Raw genomic sequence first — 18,921 nt, 5'->3', positions numbered from 1 at the left:
ACAGAAAGTTAGGTGTGCACTGGATTTCTGGAAGGATAGCAGGTATTTTCTGTGTTTTTAAAAATACAAACAAAAAAATGTGCATGTAGTAGGGATCGATCGATTATCAGCAAAGCCGATATATCGAGAGCTGATATGCACTTTTCCCGATATATCGGAATCAGCCCCAGAGATGACTGATATTGCCGATATTTCAGGAAAGTGCTGTACCGGAGTGATGCCTGCAGCTAGAGGCACCACCCCGGTACCGGCGTCCATAGCCGACGGTCGGCTGGCTTGTAATGACAACCGGTGTGGCTGAGAAGCCGCTCAGCTGTCATTACAAGGAGCAGGAGCGGACGTCCCCCCCGCCACCTTCCCCGGCTCGCCCCCGGGTCTCCTGTTTCTCCGGGAGACACGGGCATCCTACCTGCATGGCCGCTGAAGACCCGATCAAAGCTGCATTCGGCTCTGATCAGGTCTCCATGTAAAAACCCGGAAGTGATGTCATGAGTGACATCACTTCTGGGTACTGTCTGGCGCCAGATTTAAAAAAATGACAGCATTCAAAACAGCCAAACTTGGCGTTTTGAATGCTTTTAAGTGCAGAGGAGGGGATTGGGGTCTTTTAGACCCACAGATCCCTCCACAAAAGTACCTATCAAAAAAAAAAAAAAAACATTTTAAATTTAAAAAAATATCTGCCAATATCGGCCGATACCAATATGCATTAGCCAAAATATCGGTATCGATAACGAAAAAACAATATCGGTTGATCACTAGCATGTAGTACAGTACTGTATGTTTTTTTATTTTGCCCTGACATATGCTTTAATCATTTTTTTTTTCATTCCAGACTATCCCTTCCCAAGAGGGTTACAAGGGTATGGCATTCTGAACATACCTCTACAGTCTGCATAGATTTGAGAGACACTTTGCCTAATGTGCTTGCTAGGACCGGTACAGAGAACAAACCCGAAGGGCAAAAAAATGAGCTGAAAAGAAAAAATTTGTCACTAAATGAGTAAGTACAGCAAACATGTTAATTGCTTTTGTACCACTAGATGGCAGCAAAACTGTTCTGGCAAACCATTTGCTCTTGTTAGGAGTGCTCTTTTCCATACAAGTCAAGCATTCAAGAAGCACACATTATTATTATTATACAGGATTAATATAGCGCCAACAATTTGCGCAGCGCTTTACAATATGAGGGAAGACAACAGCTACAATACAATTCAATACAGGAGGGATTAGAGGGCCACGCATAGACTAGGTTCTAAAGCTGACAGTTGACAATCTGTAAACATGCGTAATCTTAAAGTTGAAGTCAAGGCAAACTGCTAAAAACACAATTGAATTACATAAATAGATATACGTGGATATAAAAAGTTTAACCCCCCCCCCCCCTACATCCCCAGTTATAAGAAGGTGTGCACACTTATGCAACCATATTATTTTAGTTTTTCTATTTTTACTCACCCCCCCCCCCCCTTAAAAGATTTCAGTTTTTTTTTTTTTTTTTTTCAATTGAGTTGTACAGTTTATAGGTCACATTAAAGGTGGAAAAAGTTCTGAAATGATTTATCTTTGTCTCATTTTTTTACATCACAGAAACCTGACATTTGGCCAGGGGTGTGTAGACTTTTTATATCCACTGTACATCTAATCTTTTACTGGCCATGCCATTTAAAATTTTGTTCACCCAGTCTTGTGATTTAGGCTCCTTGAAGCCCGATCTGTTTAAAAGTACAGCTTGGTCAGTGACCCATTTCTTTGCTGATTGTACAGTGACGGAAAAGCAGCACGCTATTGAAATAGTACTGTTGTATTTTCCTCTCCTGTAATCATATTGACAGTGTTAGACTTACAGTACTATACAAAGCAGTAGATTACAGATCAGCTCAGAGTGCAGACCCTCCCTCTTCCAGCCTGAGTACAGCTGTGCAGGGGAATACAGGATAAGAAAAACACAGTTACTTGGGTAACGGCCACCTCTGGTCCGGCCACATCTGGAGTATTCTGTCCAGTTCTGGGCACCGGTCCTCAGGAAGGATGTGCTGGAACTGGAGAGAGTCCAGAGAAGGGCAACAAAAATAATTAAGAGAATGGAGGACATCAGCTATGAGGAAAGACTACAAGCACTGAACTTATTCTCTCTGGAGAAGAGACGATTGAGGGGGGATATGATATCAATGTACAAATACTGTACTGGCGACCCTAGCATAAGGAACAAACTTTTTAGAGAAAGGGAATACAATAAGACACCAGGCCACTCACTAAAACTTGAGGAAAAACGGTTTAACCTTAAAATAGGTAAGGGGTTCTTCACTGTAAGAGCGGTAAGGATGTGGAATTCGCTTCCACATTCAGTCGTATCAGCAGGGAGCATCGATAGTTTCAAAAAACTATTAGATGGGCACCTTAAAGACCACAACATACAGGGGTATACAATGTACGGTTAACAGCAAACACACACACATCATAGGTTGAACTGGATGGACTGATGTCTTTTTTTAATCTCACAAACTATGTAACTATGTATAGTTACAGTCATGCTCTATTTTTAAATAGTTAGGACTAGGGCTTTTCTTCATCGGGAACGCGGGAAAACGTAGTTCCAGCACCTCCAGCACTGAATGTATGTAATGGCAAGGAGTGGTGGGGTGTCTATTGTTTCTGGTTGCTGGGAGATCTATTGTTGCTGGATGGTACCTTTTGTTTGGGGAGGGAAGGGGGTCTATTGTTGCTGGGGAGGTCTATTGTTGCTCTTTGGGGATATATGGTTGCTGGGGGGGCAAATGCTTCTTGGAGGGAGGGGTCTATTTTTGCTGGCTGGTGGGGGGTTGATTGATGATGGGTACTGGGGGGGGTTGATTCTGGGAGAGAGGGTCTATTGTTGCTGGCTGGTGGAGGGTCTATTGATGATAGCTGCTGGGAGATGTATTGTTGTTGGGGGGTCTATTGTTGCTGAGCAGGATCTACTGCTGGGGGATTGTAATGTTTCTGGCTGCAGGGAATCTATTTTACTGCTGTTCTTGTTATCATTAATAAATTCCATACACATTACCTAGCAAGATAATTGATTCTGTATTCTCTAAAAGGAGCGGTACTGAGAAGTGGGTAAGGAGGGTGGATGGATCCAAGGGACTGTGCTCAGAGGTGGATAGGGGTGGAGATAAGGGGTGACTCCTAAATCATGGGGCTCCATACAGCCAAGCTAACAGTGAACTAAGCCTAACAGGCGACTCCAGCCGAATGAACAAACCACTTATTCATGCAACCAAAATACCTGTAAGAATGAGCCCTTAATTATGTTTTGTTTTTTACAATTGTGTTTTTTTTTTTTTTTTTATTTAACATCCCTGTGGGGGTTGGTGAATTATCAGAGGTCTAAACAGACACCCAACATCTCACTTTTGAGACAGAGAAAGAGATTGAGGACACAGATTCCTCAATCCCTTCTCTGCAGCCTCAGCTACAAAGTACAAAGGCTTCCTGTTTATTCACAAACTGAAGTATTGCAAATGCAGGGAGGGCCACTGGGGATTGGTTCCAGTAATTGGGCCCACTTCTGCTGATCTGACCTGCTTGAACTCATGGCGACTGGGCCCCGTACAGAAGGGCAAGTGCTATCCCCTTATCAGCAGTGATGGGGGGAGTACCTGCACCTTTTTTCTGGGTAAAAAAAAGCCCTGGTTAGGACTGCAGACTGAAAGAAGAGTGGAGAGGCACAGAATCTCAGAAAGGAACTAAATTGGAATGTGCTAAATGAACCAGTGGGATATAGCCAAATAAAAAGGTGGGTGCGCCCAAATTCAGCTTCTTCTTAAAATACATGTAGCACCCTCCTAGGTAGGTGCTAGGAAAAGTATATTGTGGCCCTGTCTGCTTATCAGGGGAGGCCCGATCATTCAGCTAGGCTGTCATGTGCTTCCAGGGGTGACTGTTATGACTGGGGAGTCTCCCCACTATGTCCAAGCAGGGCTCTTATTGGACAGTGGAGGAAACCTAGCCAATAGCACTCCAGGGCTTGTATCTACCCCAGAGGGCAGAGTCTGCCGCAATGCATCCTGGGTTGGGGGATATGTCTGTGGGGAGAACATGACAGAGCATCTTTGGCTGGAAGCAGAGCCCCAGGAGGAGGGTAACGGCTGTCTCTCCTCCTCTCAGCGTGAGGAAAGGTGTCCTTGGTGGTCGGCCTAGAAGACGAAGGTTGAGCTGAGCTGCAGAGAGGGATTCAGTGTGCTGTGGACCGAGTGGAGCTGCTGGGGCAGAAGTTTCCAGGAAAGCAGTGTCGTGAGTACTGTAAACTGCCCAGGGGTCTGCTTAGGAGAGGGGACCACTCCAGAAGGTCAGAGGGATCCGGTGGCCAGCTAACCAGGTGGAGGCTTAGAAAGGGGGTGCCTGAGTCTAAGCCCTTAAGAGAAGTGTGTGTGTTAAGAGGGCACCGGTGCAGGCCCTGAAGCGTTAAGAGTTGCAGCAGATGTTCAAGTAGCTACCTCAAAGGAAAGTGTTAAGGGGAGCTTCCAGAAGGACTTTGTGCCATAAGAAAGTGACAGGAGTCAGTTCAGTGCTATCAGACCGCAAGTCAGCGTTCATTAGCGTTGACCGGCATTTAGCCACTGTCAAGCCAGCATCAGCAGGCATTTTTCAGTTGTTCCCCTAATCTTGTGTATAGTTGAGGCAGAAGAGTATCCCAGTCATCCCTTCTCCCATCCAAGTTCTCAATAAACCTAAAAACCCAAAGATATTGGACTGGTTCTTGCCTCAGTCCTCACACTTGCAGAATATGCCTAACTGTGCTGTCGTTGCTAGCGGTAACCCTGGCGGACCCATAACCAGAAAAACGTCTGGGAATGCTGCTACATGCATAACATTTTAGCTGTCATTTTTTTGATTTATTACTAACATGGTACTATTAACTCACAGGTCAGAGCATACATGTAAAAGCATGTTACTGCGCCAGCTTCGCTCCACCAAGAAAGAGTCTAGTTCTGATACTTGTGACATCAGGCTCCAGCAAGCACATGCTCATGGACATGAGGCAAAGATACCGACCTCTCTTAGACGAAGGTTGAAGCAGTTGGAGAAGAGAAGTGATGTTGCTCAGTCTTTACCACAATCACAGGAAAAAGGGTGCAGTGTTACAGAACAATACATGAAAGAAGAAGAGCCCAAAAAAATTGACTTGGATCTACCTGAAAAAATACAGATACAAACCATGTAAGCTCACCTCTCCTATTAACTTACTAAAACTTGCTTTCTAATTTCTCTTTAATTCATTGACGGACACAGCTCCTGATTCTTCTTAAAGTGGTTGTAAACCCACCTTTATAACTTTTTCCTATAGGTACTGGAAATATCTCCTAAACTTGCACCGTTTAGGAGATATTTACATTTCATACAGCCGATGATGTCATCGGCGCATGCGCTCTGAAGAAACGGCCACCCGTGCCGTTTCTTCAGAGCCCTGTGTCGTGATTGGCCGTGATTCGTGGGCTCCGGCCAGCGGGGACAACGTGGGCTTCTTTTGCAGGTGTCACATAGTATGCGATGCATACTAGCACATTATGCATTTACTTTGCAGGTAAGAAAAAAACAAAAACGGAAGAGTTTGCTTCCTTTTTAAGCATTGAGTTATACTGCCCCCTACAGGAGTAGGACACTAGGCAGGAAAAAGCTTTACTATGTCTAGGGGCAGTCCTAGGGGGTATACTCCCTCTCTCTGCTATAGGTACTCAGTTTTTTTCTGCCTAGTCAGGAGTAAGGACCTAGTTCCTTTCTGGGATCTTTGGTCCTGGCAATTTTTTCCTTTGAAAATCTTTGTTATTTTGTTCCTGTGAGAATCTACTATCAACTGCTGGACTGGGCGACGGACTGCATAATCTAGATCCAGAGGGTCCCCCCCAGTCTGAACAGCATGAGCAGGCCTCAGCCCCGCTCTAGGTCGGCTGAGACGGGGGCTGGCCTGCAAGTTAAACGTCCCGCGAGGGTGCATACGACCTGGCCTCTGTGGCAGCATTCCAATTCCAATGGAGCGGTGGTCTGCCAGGAGCGGTGCCCACTCTGTTCCTAGTATGGTAAGTAGCTGCCCCCCCTCTACCCCTGGAGGGTTTTGTGGTGGACATGGGCCCCACCCTGGGACAGTGGGACCCCCGAGTTCCCCTCCCTCCCCCCCAGCCCTCTAAAAATTTGGTGGTCAATGTGGGTCTTCAGTCACCCCCTCACCTGGAGGAGGTTATGAGTTGGCTTTTGCGACATGCTCTTAAGGGGGACTTGTTTGAAGTTGCTGCTGACAGGGTTTTTCCTGGTTCACAACAGGGGGTAGAGCAGGGTTCCCCTGCTACCCTGGGGGTTGTCGACTAGGGCAGGGATGTCCTCTGGGCTCCCTGCGGCAGTTTTTGAGCTGGGGGAGCGGATTCCCTGCCGCAGTTTTTGAGCTGGGGGAGCGGATGGTTTGGCATCCACGGGTCGGCTCAAAATTTAGGCCGCGGCTTTGCAGCCTACTGGTCGGGAGCTATGTGGGGTGGCCCCAGTGAGGGTGGCTGAAGCCACTACCATCTGTTTGGGCATCTGCCCTCCCATCCACTGCCCCTGGGTGGTCGGTTCCGCTGAGGCTCTTGCCCAGGCGGCTGGGCATCCACAAAAATTTAGGCCGTGACTTACAGCCTACTAGGCCATGCAACCAAGTCGGCCTCAGTTGGGGGGGCGGCCCCAGTGAGCCTGGCTGGGATGAGTGCACTTGCGGCTGGGCCTCCACACAAGTGGAGGCCACCGCGTGCGGCCTTCTAGGCCATGCGGCCAGCTTGGCACCTCCCTTGGAAGGGGTGACGCTGTGGGGGGGTGGTTTCATTTTTGATGGAAACTATGCCGCCATTATTGTGGTGAGCATCTACCCCTTTTAGTGCTACGGGACCATCAGGATACCCTGCCTGCGCGTCCGTGTCACTACTTCTACTATTTTTTTTTTCCACCTGAGTCCTCAAAAGGGGCATGCAATTTGAAACCTGAGAGATATGAAAGTAATAAAGGTGTGGCGCTTACATGCAATTCCTATGTAGCATATATATATATATATATATATAACACACACACACAATATTGGGTAATAAAGTGAATGAACCAATCAGTCTAGTGTAACATAATTCCCAGTACAAAAAAAATACTTTTTCCAAAGTAAATATTCAGTTCCTTCACTGCTTGTGTTCAAAGTATGGATGTCACCCCTTTTTACAGGCTGAGATCCCCCTGAGATTAGGCTCCAGTGTGTTCCTCTGATTTTTGTGTTATTCATACATAAGATGACCAGACGGGAGATATAATATACATTTTCATATTACAAGATTAGGAAGGGATGGCTTGCCCATTCTACTACAGAGCCTGTGTGCGTTCCAAGCCTCACTCTCGATTCTCGGCCCGGAGGTGATGTCACACCATGTTTCACTAAAGATGGCATCTTCAGGAAGTTTAAGAAAAGTATTCTTGGGTGAAACGTACGTCGAAGCGTGGGACCGTCAATTCTGGATCCCTTGTGACGTCACCTCCTGGCCGACCTCCGGGCTTGGAACGCACGCTGACTCAGTGGCGGAGCCGCCGAAGCCATCCCTTCCAATATACACTGTATATACTGGTGCTGGTTACAGGCACCATTACATGTGAGTGTAACTATTACTCTATATTATATATCTCCAGTCTGGTCATCTTGTGTATGATTAACACAAAAATTGGAGAAACACACTGGAGCCTAATCCCAGGGGAATCTCAGCCTCTGAGGGCAAAAGCGCTTTTTGACCTGCCTGTAAAATGGGGTCAAACACCTCTGGTGAGTGTTCATCCATACTTTCAGCACAAGCGGTGAAGGAACTGGAGATTTTTGCTTTGGAAGAAATTTTTTTTGGTACTGGGAATTAGGTCACACTGGACTGATTCCTTCACTTTATTACCTAATATTGTATGTATATATATATATATATATATATATACTACATAAGAATTGTATGTAAGCGCCACACCTTTATTACTTTCACATCACTAGTGGATTTATTCTATTTAAAGGAGCAGCTACTTTTTGTCTTTGCTTTTGGCTTTATGTTTAACATTAGGGTGCCATACGTTGGTTTCATTTTTTTCCAAAAACCTGAGAAAGGCTCTAACCCTTCCTCACTCTATTCCAAACAAAATAGTTTTGGCTGGAGATGAGATTTAAGAAAGATAACTTTGTGCAAGACAGATGAGCCCAATATACAGTGGGTACGGAAAGTATTCAGACCCCCCTTAAATTTTTCACTCTTTGTTATATTGCAGCCATTTGCTAAAATCATTTAAGTTCATTCTTCTTCCTCATGAATGTACACATAGCACCCCATACTGACAGAAAAACACAGAATTGTTGACATTGTTGCAGATGTATTAAAAAAGAAAAACTGAAATATCACATGGTCCTAAGTATTCAGACCCTTTGCTCAGTATTTAGTAGAAGCCCCCTTTTGATCTAATACAGCCAGGAGTCTTTTTGGGAAAGATGCAACAAGTCTTTCACACCTGGATTTGGGGATCCTCTGCCATTCCTCCTTGCAGATCCGCTCCAGTTCTGTCAGGTTGGATGGTAAACGTTGGTGGACAGCCATTTTTAGGTCTCTCCAGAGATGCTCAATTGGGTTTAAGTCAGGGCTCTGGCTGGGCCATTCAAGAACAGTCACGGAGTTGTTGTGAAGCCACTCCTTCGTTATTTTAGCTGTGTGCTTAGGGTCATTGTCTTGTTGGAAGGTAAACCTTCGGCCCAGTCTGAGGTCCAGAGCACTCTGGAGAAGGTTTTTGTCCAGGATATCCCTGTACTTGGCCGCATTCATCTTTCCCTCGATTGCAACCAGTCGTCCTGTCCCTGCAGCTGAAAAACACCCCCACAGCATGATGCTGCCACCACCATGCTTCACTGTTGGGACTGTATTGGACAGGTGATGAGCAGTGCCTGGTTTTCTCCACACATACCGCTTAGAATTAAGGCCAAAAAGTTATATTTTGGTCTCATCAGACCAAAGAATCTTATTTCTCACCATCTTGGAGTCCTTCAGGTGTTTTTTAGCAAACTCCATGCGGGCTTTCATGTGTCTTACACTGAGGAGAGGCTTCCGTCGGGCCACTCTGCCATAAAGCCCCGACTGGTGGAGGGCTGCAGTGATGGTTGACTTTCTACAACTTTCTCCCATCTCCTGACTGCATCTCTGGAGCTCAGCCACAGTGATCTTTGGGTTCTTCTTTACCTCTCTCACCAAGGCTCTTCTCCCCCGATAGCTCAGTTTGGCCGGACGGCCAGCTCTAGGAAGGGTTCTGGTCGTCCCAAACGTCTTCCATTTGAGAATTATGGAGGCCACTGTGCTCTTAGGAACCTTAAGTGCAGCAGAAATCTTTTTGTAACCTTGGCCAGATCTGTGCCTTGCCACAATTCTGTCTCTGAGCTCTTCAGGCAGTTCCTTTGACCTCATGATTCTCATTTGCTCTGGCATGCATTTTGATCTGGAAGGTCTTATATAGACAGGTGTGTGGCTTTCCTAATCAAGTCCAATCAGTATAATCAAACACAGCTGTACTCAAATGAAGGTGTAGAACCATCTCAAGGATGATCAGAAGAAATGGAAAGCACCTGAGTTAAATATATGAGTGTCACAGCAAAGGGTCTGAATACTTAGGACCATGTGATATTTCAGTTTTTCTTTTTTAATAAATCTGCAACAATGTCAACAATTCTGTGTTTTTCTGTCAGTATGGGGTGCTATGTGTACATTCATGAGGAAGAAGAATGAACTTAAATGATTTTAGCAAATGGCTGCAATATAACAAAGAGTGAAAAATTTAAGGGGGTCTGAATACTTTCCGTACCCACTGTATGTAAAAGGTCTGTTTTCCTGAAGTTTTGTACAAATCTGTCAGCTTAACAAGTAGCAAGAGGTTTTATTTACTGTGGAAGTTCAGGGTATATGTTCGCTGGTACTTATACTTCAGATCTCTCATTGCAGCCCTGCGGAGATGATGGACAGGGAGAAGCTGGAGAAAGAAAGGAAAAGCAGGCAGCGCATGCAGACACAGCTGGAGGGCATGAAACCGCTGCACTCTGTGAGCGGACGGCAGCCCATGGCTCAGCAAACTCCTGTTCTCTTTCATCTGGTAAGACAGACGTCATGTTATGTTAAACACTGAAAGGGTTTTCCATTTTCATTATAAAAATGTGAAAGCCGCTTCTCATTTCTCCTTCACTAGTCTGACCACCAGCTAAGTGCTAACTGAAATGCATGGTCTAGTGCAAGAGTGTCAAACTCAATTTCATTGCGGGCTGAATCAGCATTATGGTTGCCCTCAAAGGGCCGGTTATATCTGTAAGATGTCCAGAGCACCCCACGCCCCCTTACACCTCTACATGAGATGTCAAGAACCCCACCACCATTAGAAGTCAAGAGTCACCCACCCTTCCTTACGTCACAATGCACCCCCTTACCTTGTACTGCTGCCAGGAAGAAGATGCGGGTGGATCTGGGAAGTGCAGGATCTGGTGGAGAACCAGAGGAGTGCTGGAGTCAGCTTCCAGAGTCTGCTGAATGCTGAGACCAGGGGAGGCAGAGGCAAGGTGGTGTTGCGGCTCCACATAGAGGTGCAAGATCTGTAGGAGGAGTTCTGCTCTCCTCTCTGCTGTGGACTTCTGAGAAGGGGGGGGGTGGAAAAGACCAGGCTTTCTGCAGCTGCACAGAGGAGTGCAGGATCTGGCAAAGGAGTTCTGTCCTTTCTGCTGCCGACTACGGAGGCAAGGTGGGGGCAGAGACAAGGGGGGGGGGGGCTGCAGCTGCAGGAGAGGTGCGAGGGCCACAAGAAATGGCCTGGGCCGCATTCGGACCACGGGCCTTGTGTTTGACACCTGTGGTCTACTGGAAGCAGGTATGAAATCGGAGAAGTGCTGCTTGTCAGTACCAAAATGTTTCTAAATAAGTATGCACTTTGTCATGTACCTGGTGGAGACAAAAATTATTGGGGGGGGGGGGGGCTTATATTGCACCTCTTGCCCATGGAAGTGGTGATGGGGAATATGAGGGTACTAAGTGGCATGAGTGCTGGTGTTTCAGGCACTACCAGATCTGTGTAGCTGTTGGAGGCGTGGGCCTGATGGCTGTAGAGCAGCCTTTTTTAACCTTTTCAACACAGAGGTACCCTTGAAATAAATTTCCGTTCTCAGGGAACCCCTGCTAGAAATTAAAAATCTACAACTCATGACACATTAGTGTGACAGTCAGTGGGAAGAATGCTCCTTACTCTTGTCATCATTGGGAAGAATTACAACCTTACAGATAGTTAAAAGGAGCAATGGTGTCATTGGAAACTTATCTGAGAGGCAGAAATTGTCCATTGCTCAAGGAACCCCTAGCAACCTCAGGAGGAACCCTGGTTGAGAAAACCTGCTGTAGACCATTGGGCAAGAACAAGATGCTGGAATATGGATGTAACAGGAATGTAACCAAGACACAGGCTGAGCAAAGAAATTACCCGTAAAGCTTAGTATAAGGGACAATGTTACTCAGTCTCTTTCCCCTCATGTGATAGTGGTGGTGCTTGGTAATTGGCCCTGTACTGTCACATGTTGGCAGGTAGACAGTTGTCTTGCCTATATTCACTCCGAGTAGAGTTATTCAGAGCTTACACAGAGTGTACTGATCATTTTCTGTGGCTGAACAAAGAGGTGGGGATGCAAAAGGCAGGTTAGTATTTGCAGCCGAGAAGATGTTACAGTAAATCTGTTGCTTTGCCATGCTGCATTAAAATGTAAATCGCCAAAAACCTGTTCTTTTTTCTTTTAAAAAACAAACATGTCATACACACCTGCTCTGTGCAATGGTTTTGCACAGAGCAACCCAGATCCCCCGCTGGCTCTTTTGGCTCCTACCTCTCGGCAAGTGAACCCATAGCAAGCTGCTTGCTTTGAGGGCACTCGTTCAAGCACATTCTTAAGCTGGCTCTGTGTGTCCACAGACACACAGAGTGCGTTTCAGCCCCTAATCCCTGCTCACTGGCTGTGATTGACAGCAGCGGGAGCCAATGTTTGTGAGCCTATGAGGAGGCTCACATCGCTGGATTAAGATGGGGCTGAGATATAAGGGATATAAGAGATATATAAGGGAGATAAGAGATACAAGTATAAGGGGTGCTGGGGGGGAGGTGGTCCGGGGGCAGCTGCACTCAGGTTTTTTACCTTAGTGCAGAGAAGGCATTAAAGTAAAAAACCTTTAGCCTTTAGAACCACTTTAAGAAAATAATTTGTATCAACTGTTGCAAAGTTTCTTCAACTGAAGATCCTCCGGTAACAGCACTTTTAATACCAGCTGACAACAGCAAACTTCTGCCTTTTAATGAGCAGCAGCAATATTGTAGGCCGACCGAAGTAGCTGTCAGAGCAGGCTATTGGGCCGCATATCAGATGTCTCAGATAGATAGCCTATCGGCCAACAGAAGGAGCTCGCATGGCAACCTGACAACACTGCACCTAGTTGTGAGGCCGTTGCTTAGCATTGTTGGCCTACAACAGGAAATTCTGTTACTGGCAGGATCTCCAGGTAGCAAACTTTGCAAATGATTTGCAAAATTTTTTACTTAAAGAGGTTGTAAACCCATTAAACTTTTTTTTTTTTGGAACCTGAAAGACAAACACATAATGAGCTAGTATGCATCGCATACTAGCTCATTATGAAATACTTACCTTAGAATGAGCCCCCGCCGTGCCGCCCGCTTACCTGTTTGACGGGCGACATGTTCAGTCGCCCGTCTTCCGGGATCGCGGCATCCGGCCATCTGATTGGCCGGAGCCGCGATGACGTCACTCCCGCGCACGCATGCGGGAGCCGACGGCCATGGCACGGGGCTCTGAAGAAACGGCACCAGCGGCCGTTCCTTCAGAGCGCATGCGCCAGTGACATCACTGGCTGCATGTAAGGTAAATATCTCCTAAACAGTACATGTTTAGGAGATATTTACAGTACCTATAGGTAAGCCCTAATATAGGCTTACCTATAGGTACAAGTTGTAGAGGAGGGTTTACTTCCTCTTTAAAGGGGTTGTAAAGTCACCGTGTGTGTAGCAGGCCCCCTAATGCTTACCCGAGCCCCCTCTCGAAACAAGCAATGTCCACGACTATCTCAGCCGCCCGGGACTCCCCTCCTCATTTGCTAAGACACAGCAGCGGCGCCATTTAAACAAAGTCAGTTAGCCAATAAGGGGGGGGGGGGGGCCGAACCACAGCTCCATGCCTGACTAGATACACGGAGCTGTGACTCGACTCGGGTTCCTCCATAGCAAGCTGTTTGCTGTGGGGTCACTCAAAGTCAGAGAGGGGCCAGGAGAGCCGAAGAGGGACCCAAGAAGAGGAGGATCTGGGCTGCTATGTACAAAACCAACTGCTCAGAGGAGGTAAGTATTACATGTTTGTTATTTTTATTGAAAAAAAAAAAAAATGAGACTTTACAATCACTTTAGGAAAACTGTATACAGTAAAGTGATAAAAAATGCCAAATAAACTGAAACATAGATTTAGGGCTTGCATACGCTTTACGCTTGTAAACTTTGATCAGACTTAATTAATATTGTGTTATTTCCCTCTTTAAAAAAATGTGGACAGAAATGTGGGAAATCATTTTCAGTGGGTTCCCTCATTAGTTGACTCTGAATACTTGACCTTAACTTGCATAGTAAACCGCGTATGTTGTATTTTACAGGAAGCATCATACAGCCCAGAAATGGACACGTTACCTGTGTGTAGCAGGGAAGAAATGTTACTCCTCACTATACGCCTGTCTAGTTGTGGTCAAACAGTCACACCAGCCCAACACAGCGGGAGATTTCCAGCCTTTTCTCTCTCACAGGCAAACATCTACCACGCTTTGCTCGTCTGGCTCATCACCTTGGTGAGTGAGATCGTAGATCTGTTTTGCTTAAAGATGATCTCTAGCTTTACCGTCAATCTTGCAGTTGTACAGACTCCTCTCTGGTACTGAAATGACTTACTCTGATTGTACTGCGCACTGCGACTTTCTCACTGTCCTGGGCCCATCCCTTTCATTTATTGGATTTTTAGTTCTTTTAATCATGAAGCAATCAGCAGGTGGTGTAGTGGGACTGAATCTGCAGAACTGAAATGATTCCCATATATGTGTTTCCACTGTGTGTTTAACGCCACTTTCATGGGAAAAAAAATAGCAAATTAAAAAAAACAATATAACGTATACAATTGCGACACCAGTCATGTTGTAATTAACCGCTTGCCGACCGCCGCAAGTACATATACTGCGGCGGTCAGCCCCATGCAGGCAAAGTGACGTACCGGTACGTCACTCGCCTGTGAGCCAATAGGGGGGCGAGCGTGCGCCGCCGGAGTCGCGCTCCCGCTCCCGCTTGTTCACGGACACCTCTGCGCGAGTGACCGGCAGACCCGATGTCCGCCGGTCACTCGCGATCGTCAGTTACAGAGGGAGAAAGGCAGGCGGCTAATGTAAACAAAGCCGCCTGTCATTCTCCCCTGTGTAACAGCAGAGATCATACGATCCTGCTATGTAGGATCGTAGATCTCTGCCGTTACATGAAAAGCCACATCCCTGCACAGTAAGAATCAGGCCCCTAGGGACACACTTAACCCCTCCTTCTCCAATAAAGTTAACCCCTTCCCTGCCAGTGTAATTTTTTATAGTAACAGTGCATATTTATAGCACTGATTACTGTAGAAATGTCACTGGTACCCCCAAAAGTGTCAAAAATGTCAGTCAAGGGTCAGATCTGTCCGCCGCAATGTCGCAGTCCCGCAAAAAAAATCGCAGATCGCCGTCATTACTCGTTAAAAAAAACAAAAAACAACAAAAATTACAATCTTTCCCTTAGTTAGTAAACGCAATAACTTTTGCGCAAACCAATCAAAATACGCTTATTGCGATTTTTTTTTCTACCAATCATATGTAGCAGAAAACAAATTGGCCAAAAAATTTTAAAAATTTAGATTTTTACATTTTGCATTTCATATAAAAAAAATGTGAAAAATATTGTTATTTTTGCAAAATTGTCGCTCTTTTTTTGTTTATAGCGCATGATCATAAAATGGCACAGGTGATCAAATACCACCAAAAGAAAGCTCTGTTTGCGGGGAAAAAAAGGACGTCAAATTACAGTACAGCATCGCACGACCGCGCAATTGTCCGTTAAAGTCACGCAGTGCCGAATCGCAAAATAAGGCCTGGTCAGGAAGGGGGTAAAATCTTCCGGGGCTTTTAAAAGGTGGTTAAATAGTAAAATTGCCTTTGCTTTTCAATCTGCAGCGCTGTAATTTTCTGTAAAATTCAATGCAATATGGAGGCGTTCTGTACACAGATGGTGTATAGAGCGCCCCCAAGAATTGTTATTTCCTGCATGTCTGATTGGCTTACTGATTTTCCCAGAAGTCTGCATGAAAAGTCACATTTTGGTGCCATTTTTGGTGAGATACTAAGGGAAATCTCTTCTACTAGGTTGCAGATTCGACCACTTCCCCCATTAGAAGTGCTGCAGCTGATTAAAATTATATACAGTCAGGTCCATAAATATTGGGACATGGACACAATTCTAATATTTTTGGCTCTATACATCACCACAATGGATTTGAAATGAAACAAACAAGATGTGCTTTAACTGCAGACTTTCAGCTTTAATTTGAGGGTATTTACATCCAAATCAGGTGAACGGTGTAGGAATTACAACAGTTTGTATATGTGCCATCAGAATAAGTTTCTGATGTGTCACAAGGTACCGTATATACTCGAGTATAAGCCGAGTTTTTCAGCACATTTTTTTGTGCTGAAAACGTCCCCCTCGGCTTATACTCGAGTCAACAAAAAAAAAAAAAGTTCCTGGCCGCTCCCTGCATGTTTAAGATTTAAAAATGGTGCCGCCCAGCGTATACATGTCACCGCGCATGCGCCGCCACCGCTCGGGACAGGCCGGGAATAGCCGAACGTATACCAGCTTTCCCGAGCGGCGGCGCATGCGCAATGACGTGTCGGCGCCGGGCGGCGCCATTTTTAAAATGAAGGCGCCTCTGGAACAGGTAAGTGAAACACAGCCGCACTAGTATGCCCGCAACCCTGCATCCTCTTGTACCATGCTTGCCACCCTGAATTCTCCTGTACATGCCAGCCACACTGCATTCTCCTGTACAATGCTTGCCACCCTGAATTCTCCTGTACCATGCCAGCCACACTGCATTCTCCTGTACCATGCCAGCCACACTACATTCTCCTGTACCATGCCAGCCACACTGCATTCTCCTGTACCATGCCAGCCACACTGCATTATCCTGTACCATGCCAGACACCCTGCATTCTCCTGTACCATGCCAGACACCCTGCATTCTCCTGTACCATGCCTGCCACCCTGCATTCTCCTGTACCATGCCTGCCACCCTGCATTCTCCTGTACCATGCCTGCCACACTGCATTCTCCTGTACCATGCCAGCCACACTGCATTCTCCTGTACCATGCCAGCCACACTGCGTTCTCCTGTACCAAGCCAGCCACACTGCATTCTCCTGTACCATGCAAGCCACACTGCATTCTCCTGTACCATGCCAGCCACCCTGCATTCTCCTGTACCATGCCAGCCACCCTGCATTCTCCTGTACCATGCCAGCCACCCTGCATTCTCCTGTACCATGCCTGCCACCCTGCATTCTCCTGTACCATGCCTGCCACCCTGCATTCTCCTGTACCATGCCCGCCACCCTGCATTCTCACCCTAGGCTTGTACTCGAGTCAATCATTTTTCCCATCTTTTTGTGGTAAAAGTAAGGGCCTCGGCTTATAATCGGGTCGGCTTATACTTTAGTATATACGGTACAGTAGAAAACAAAGCTGTACCTTTAATCCTCAAAAATAAGTCTTTGCAATCCAGTCATCATGTCATTGGAAAAGCACTTCCAAAGTCTGTAGAGACAAGTATGTAGCATGATGTAGATCATGGATGTCCAACCTTTTGGCTTCTCTGGGCCACATTGAGTGTAGAGAAATTTTCTCGGGCCGCATATAAAATATATACTATAGTTGAGGCCCTTCCCGCGCCACCGCGCCCCCCTCACTAATTTAACACAACTAGAGGATGATCAAATGGAATGGAATCAGTATACAGAGGTTTACTTGTTCTGAAAGATAATAAAGGAACACTCTAACCACCATGACCACTTCAGTGATTTGAAGTGGTCATGGTGGTAGGAGTCAGAAACACTGCACATGCTCGCCTCCCCCCCTCCTCCCCTCCGAGGCAGCCTCTGCCTACCATTAGTTGGAAGCTGCTGTGGCCGTGCCCCCGACCCAACTTTCTCCCTCCCCAGCAAAAATAAATTGTCAGGGAGCAGTGGGCCGCATTGCCTGCGGCTCTCGGGCCGCAGGTTGGACATGCCTGATGTAGATGAATGTAGCATGATCAGACTGTATCATTGTAACACTGTAACAAGTCCCAAGGTGAGAGGCTGTAGCGGTGGTTGATCTTTGTTGGGCATTTTTAAACACAGCCTAAAAGTGCACAGGCGCTAGGATTTACATGACTGGGTCATCTCTCTGTCGGCATCTCAGTGCAGTCATTTAAATGTGGATCCTGGACGATGCTGGAATATACAATTGTGCTCAAAAGTTTGCATACCTTTGGAGAATTGGTAATATACAGTATGTACCATGTTGTTTCAATGATAAATCAACAATGTGATACAAGAGAGACTGACCTATGAGAAGATCACTGCACTCAGAGGATTGTACTGCACCACTGTAACTGGGAGCGCTACATCTATCTGAGCAGACAGCAGGAGAATGGAGACCAATGGCTCAGTACCAAGCAGAGAACTCGTATAAGGATTCCCACACCTGCAGCTGGCCTTTTCATCCATGAGATCCATCTACCAGTTTTGAGCGCATCTGACCATTAGAATTTGGTAAGAGGCGTGTGTTGATGGTGGCTGATGATGGCGATTTCCACTTTGATCTTCAAACATACCACATTGTTGATTTATCATTGAACACACTAATTTTATTTGGACTTTTTATATGAATTTGCACTTTTTGCACATTCATTTTGCACTGTTTTGCACTTTTATTATATAATTAACCACTTCAATACAGGGCACTTTCACCCCCTTCCTGCCCAGGCCAATTCTCAGCTTTTAGCGCTGTTGCATTTTGAATGACAATTGCGCAGTCATGCAACACTGTACCTAAAAAAAATTTATGTAATTTTTTCCCACAAATAGAGCTTTTTTTTGGTGGTATTTGCTACACAAATAAAAAAAAGGCCGAAAAGTTTTGAGAAAAATAATGTTTTTGTTTATGTTATAAAATTTTGTAAATAGATACGTTTTTTTTTCCTGTACTGATGATCACTGATGAGGCCACACTGACAGGCACTGATGAGGCACTGATGGGGTGGCACTGATGGGGTGCTACTAATATGCAGCACTGATGGGCACTGATAGGCGGCACTGATATGCAGCACTGATGGGCACTGATATGCAGCATTGGTGGGCACTGATAAGCAGCACTGATGGGCACTGATAGGCGGCACTGATAGGCAGCACTGGTGGGCAATAATGGGCACTGGTGGGCGGCACTGATAGATTGCAATAATTGGCACCGGTGGGCGTCACTGATAGATGGCAATCATGGGCAGCTCTGATGGGGAGGGCACTGAAAGGGTCCCTGAGCCCTGATTGCCATCCCTGGTGGCCATGGGTGGGCATCCCTGGTGGCCATGGTTGGGCAATCCCTGGTGGCTCTAGTGGCACTCCCCCAGGGGTCTGCACTGGTAATCAATGCTCTGATTACCAGCACAGACCCCCCCTGTCAGGAGAGCCGCAGATCGGCTCTCCTCTACTCGTGCCTGTCAGGCATGAACTGAGGAAAGCCGATCAA

General features: G+C 46.2%; 1 protein-coding gene across 1 annotated transcript in view; it reads left to right on the top strand.

The window, feature by feature from the left end:
* The window catches only part of LOC309558919 (dynein axonemal assembly factor 8-like), a 211,969-nt gene that overhangs the window by 46,920 nt on the left and 146,128 nt on the right, over positions 1–18,921 (top strand). The window contains exons 7-10 of the mRNA XM_082262014.1: positions 836–1,003; positions 4,909–5,202; positions 9,993–10,140; positions 13,725–13,913. Coding sequence (XP_082118140.1) covers positions 836–1,003; positions 4,909–5,202; positions 9,993–10,140; positions 13,725–13,913 — 799 coding nt within the window. The remainder of the gene's footprint in view (positions 1–835; positions 1,004–4,908; positions 5,203–9,992; positions 10,141–13,724; positions 13,914–18,921) is intronic.

The sequence above is a fragment of the Pelophylax lessonae genome, assembly GCF_965119305.1.
Source record: "Pelophylax lessonae genome assembly, chromosome: 6".
Taxonomy (NCBI): Eukaryota; Metazoa; Chordata; class Amphibia; order Anura; family Ranidae; genus Pelophylax; species Pelophylax lessonae.
Note: the sequence above shows the minus strand (reverse complement) of the source record. Positions and strands in the feature narration are given on the sequence as shown.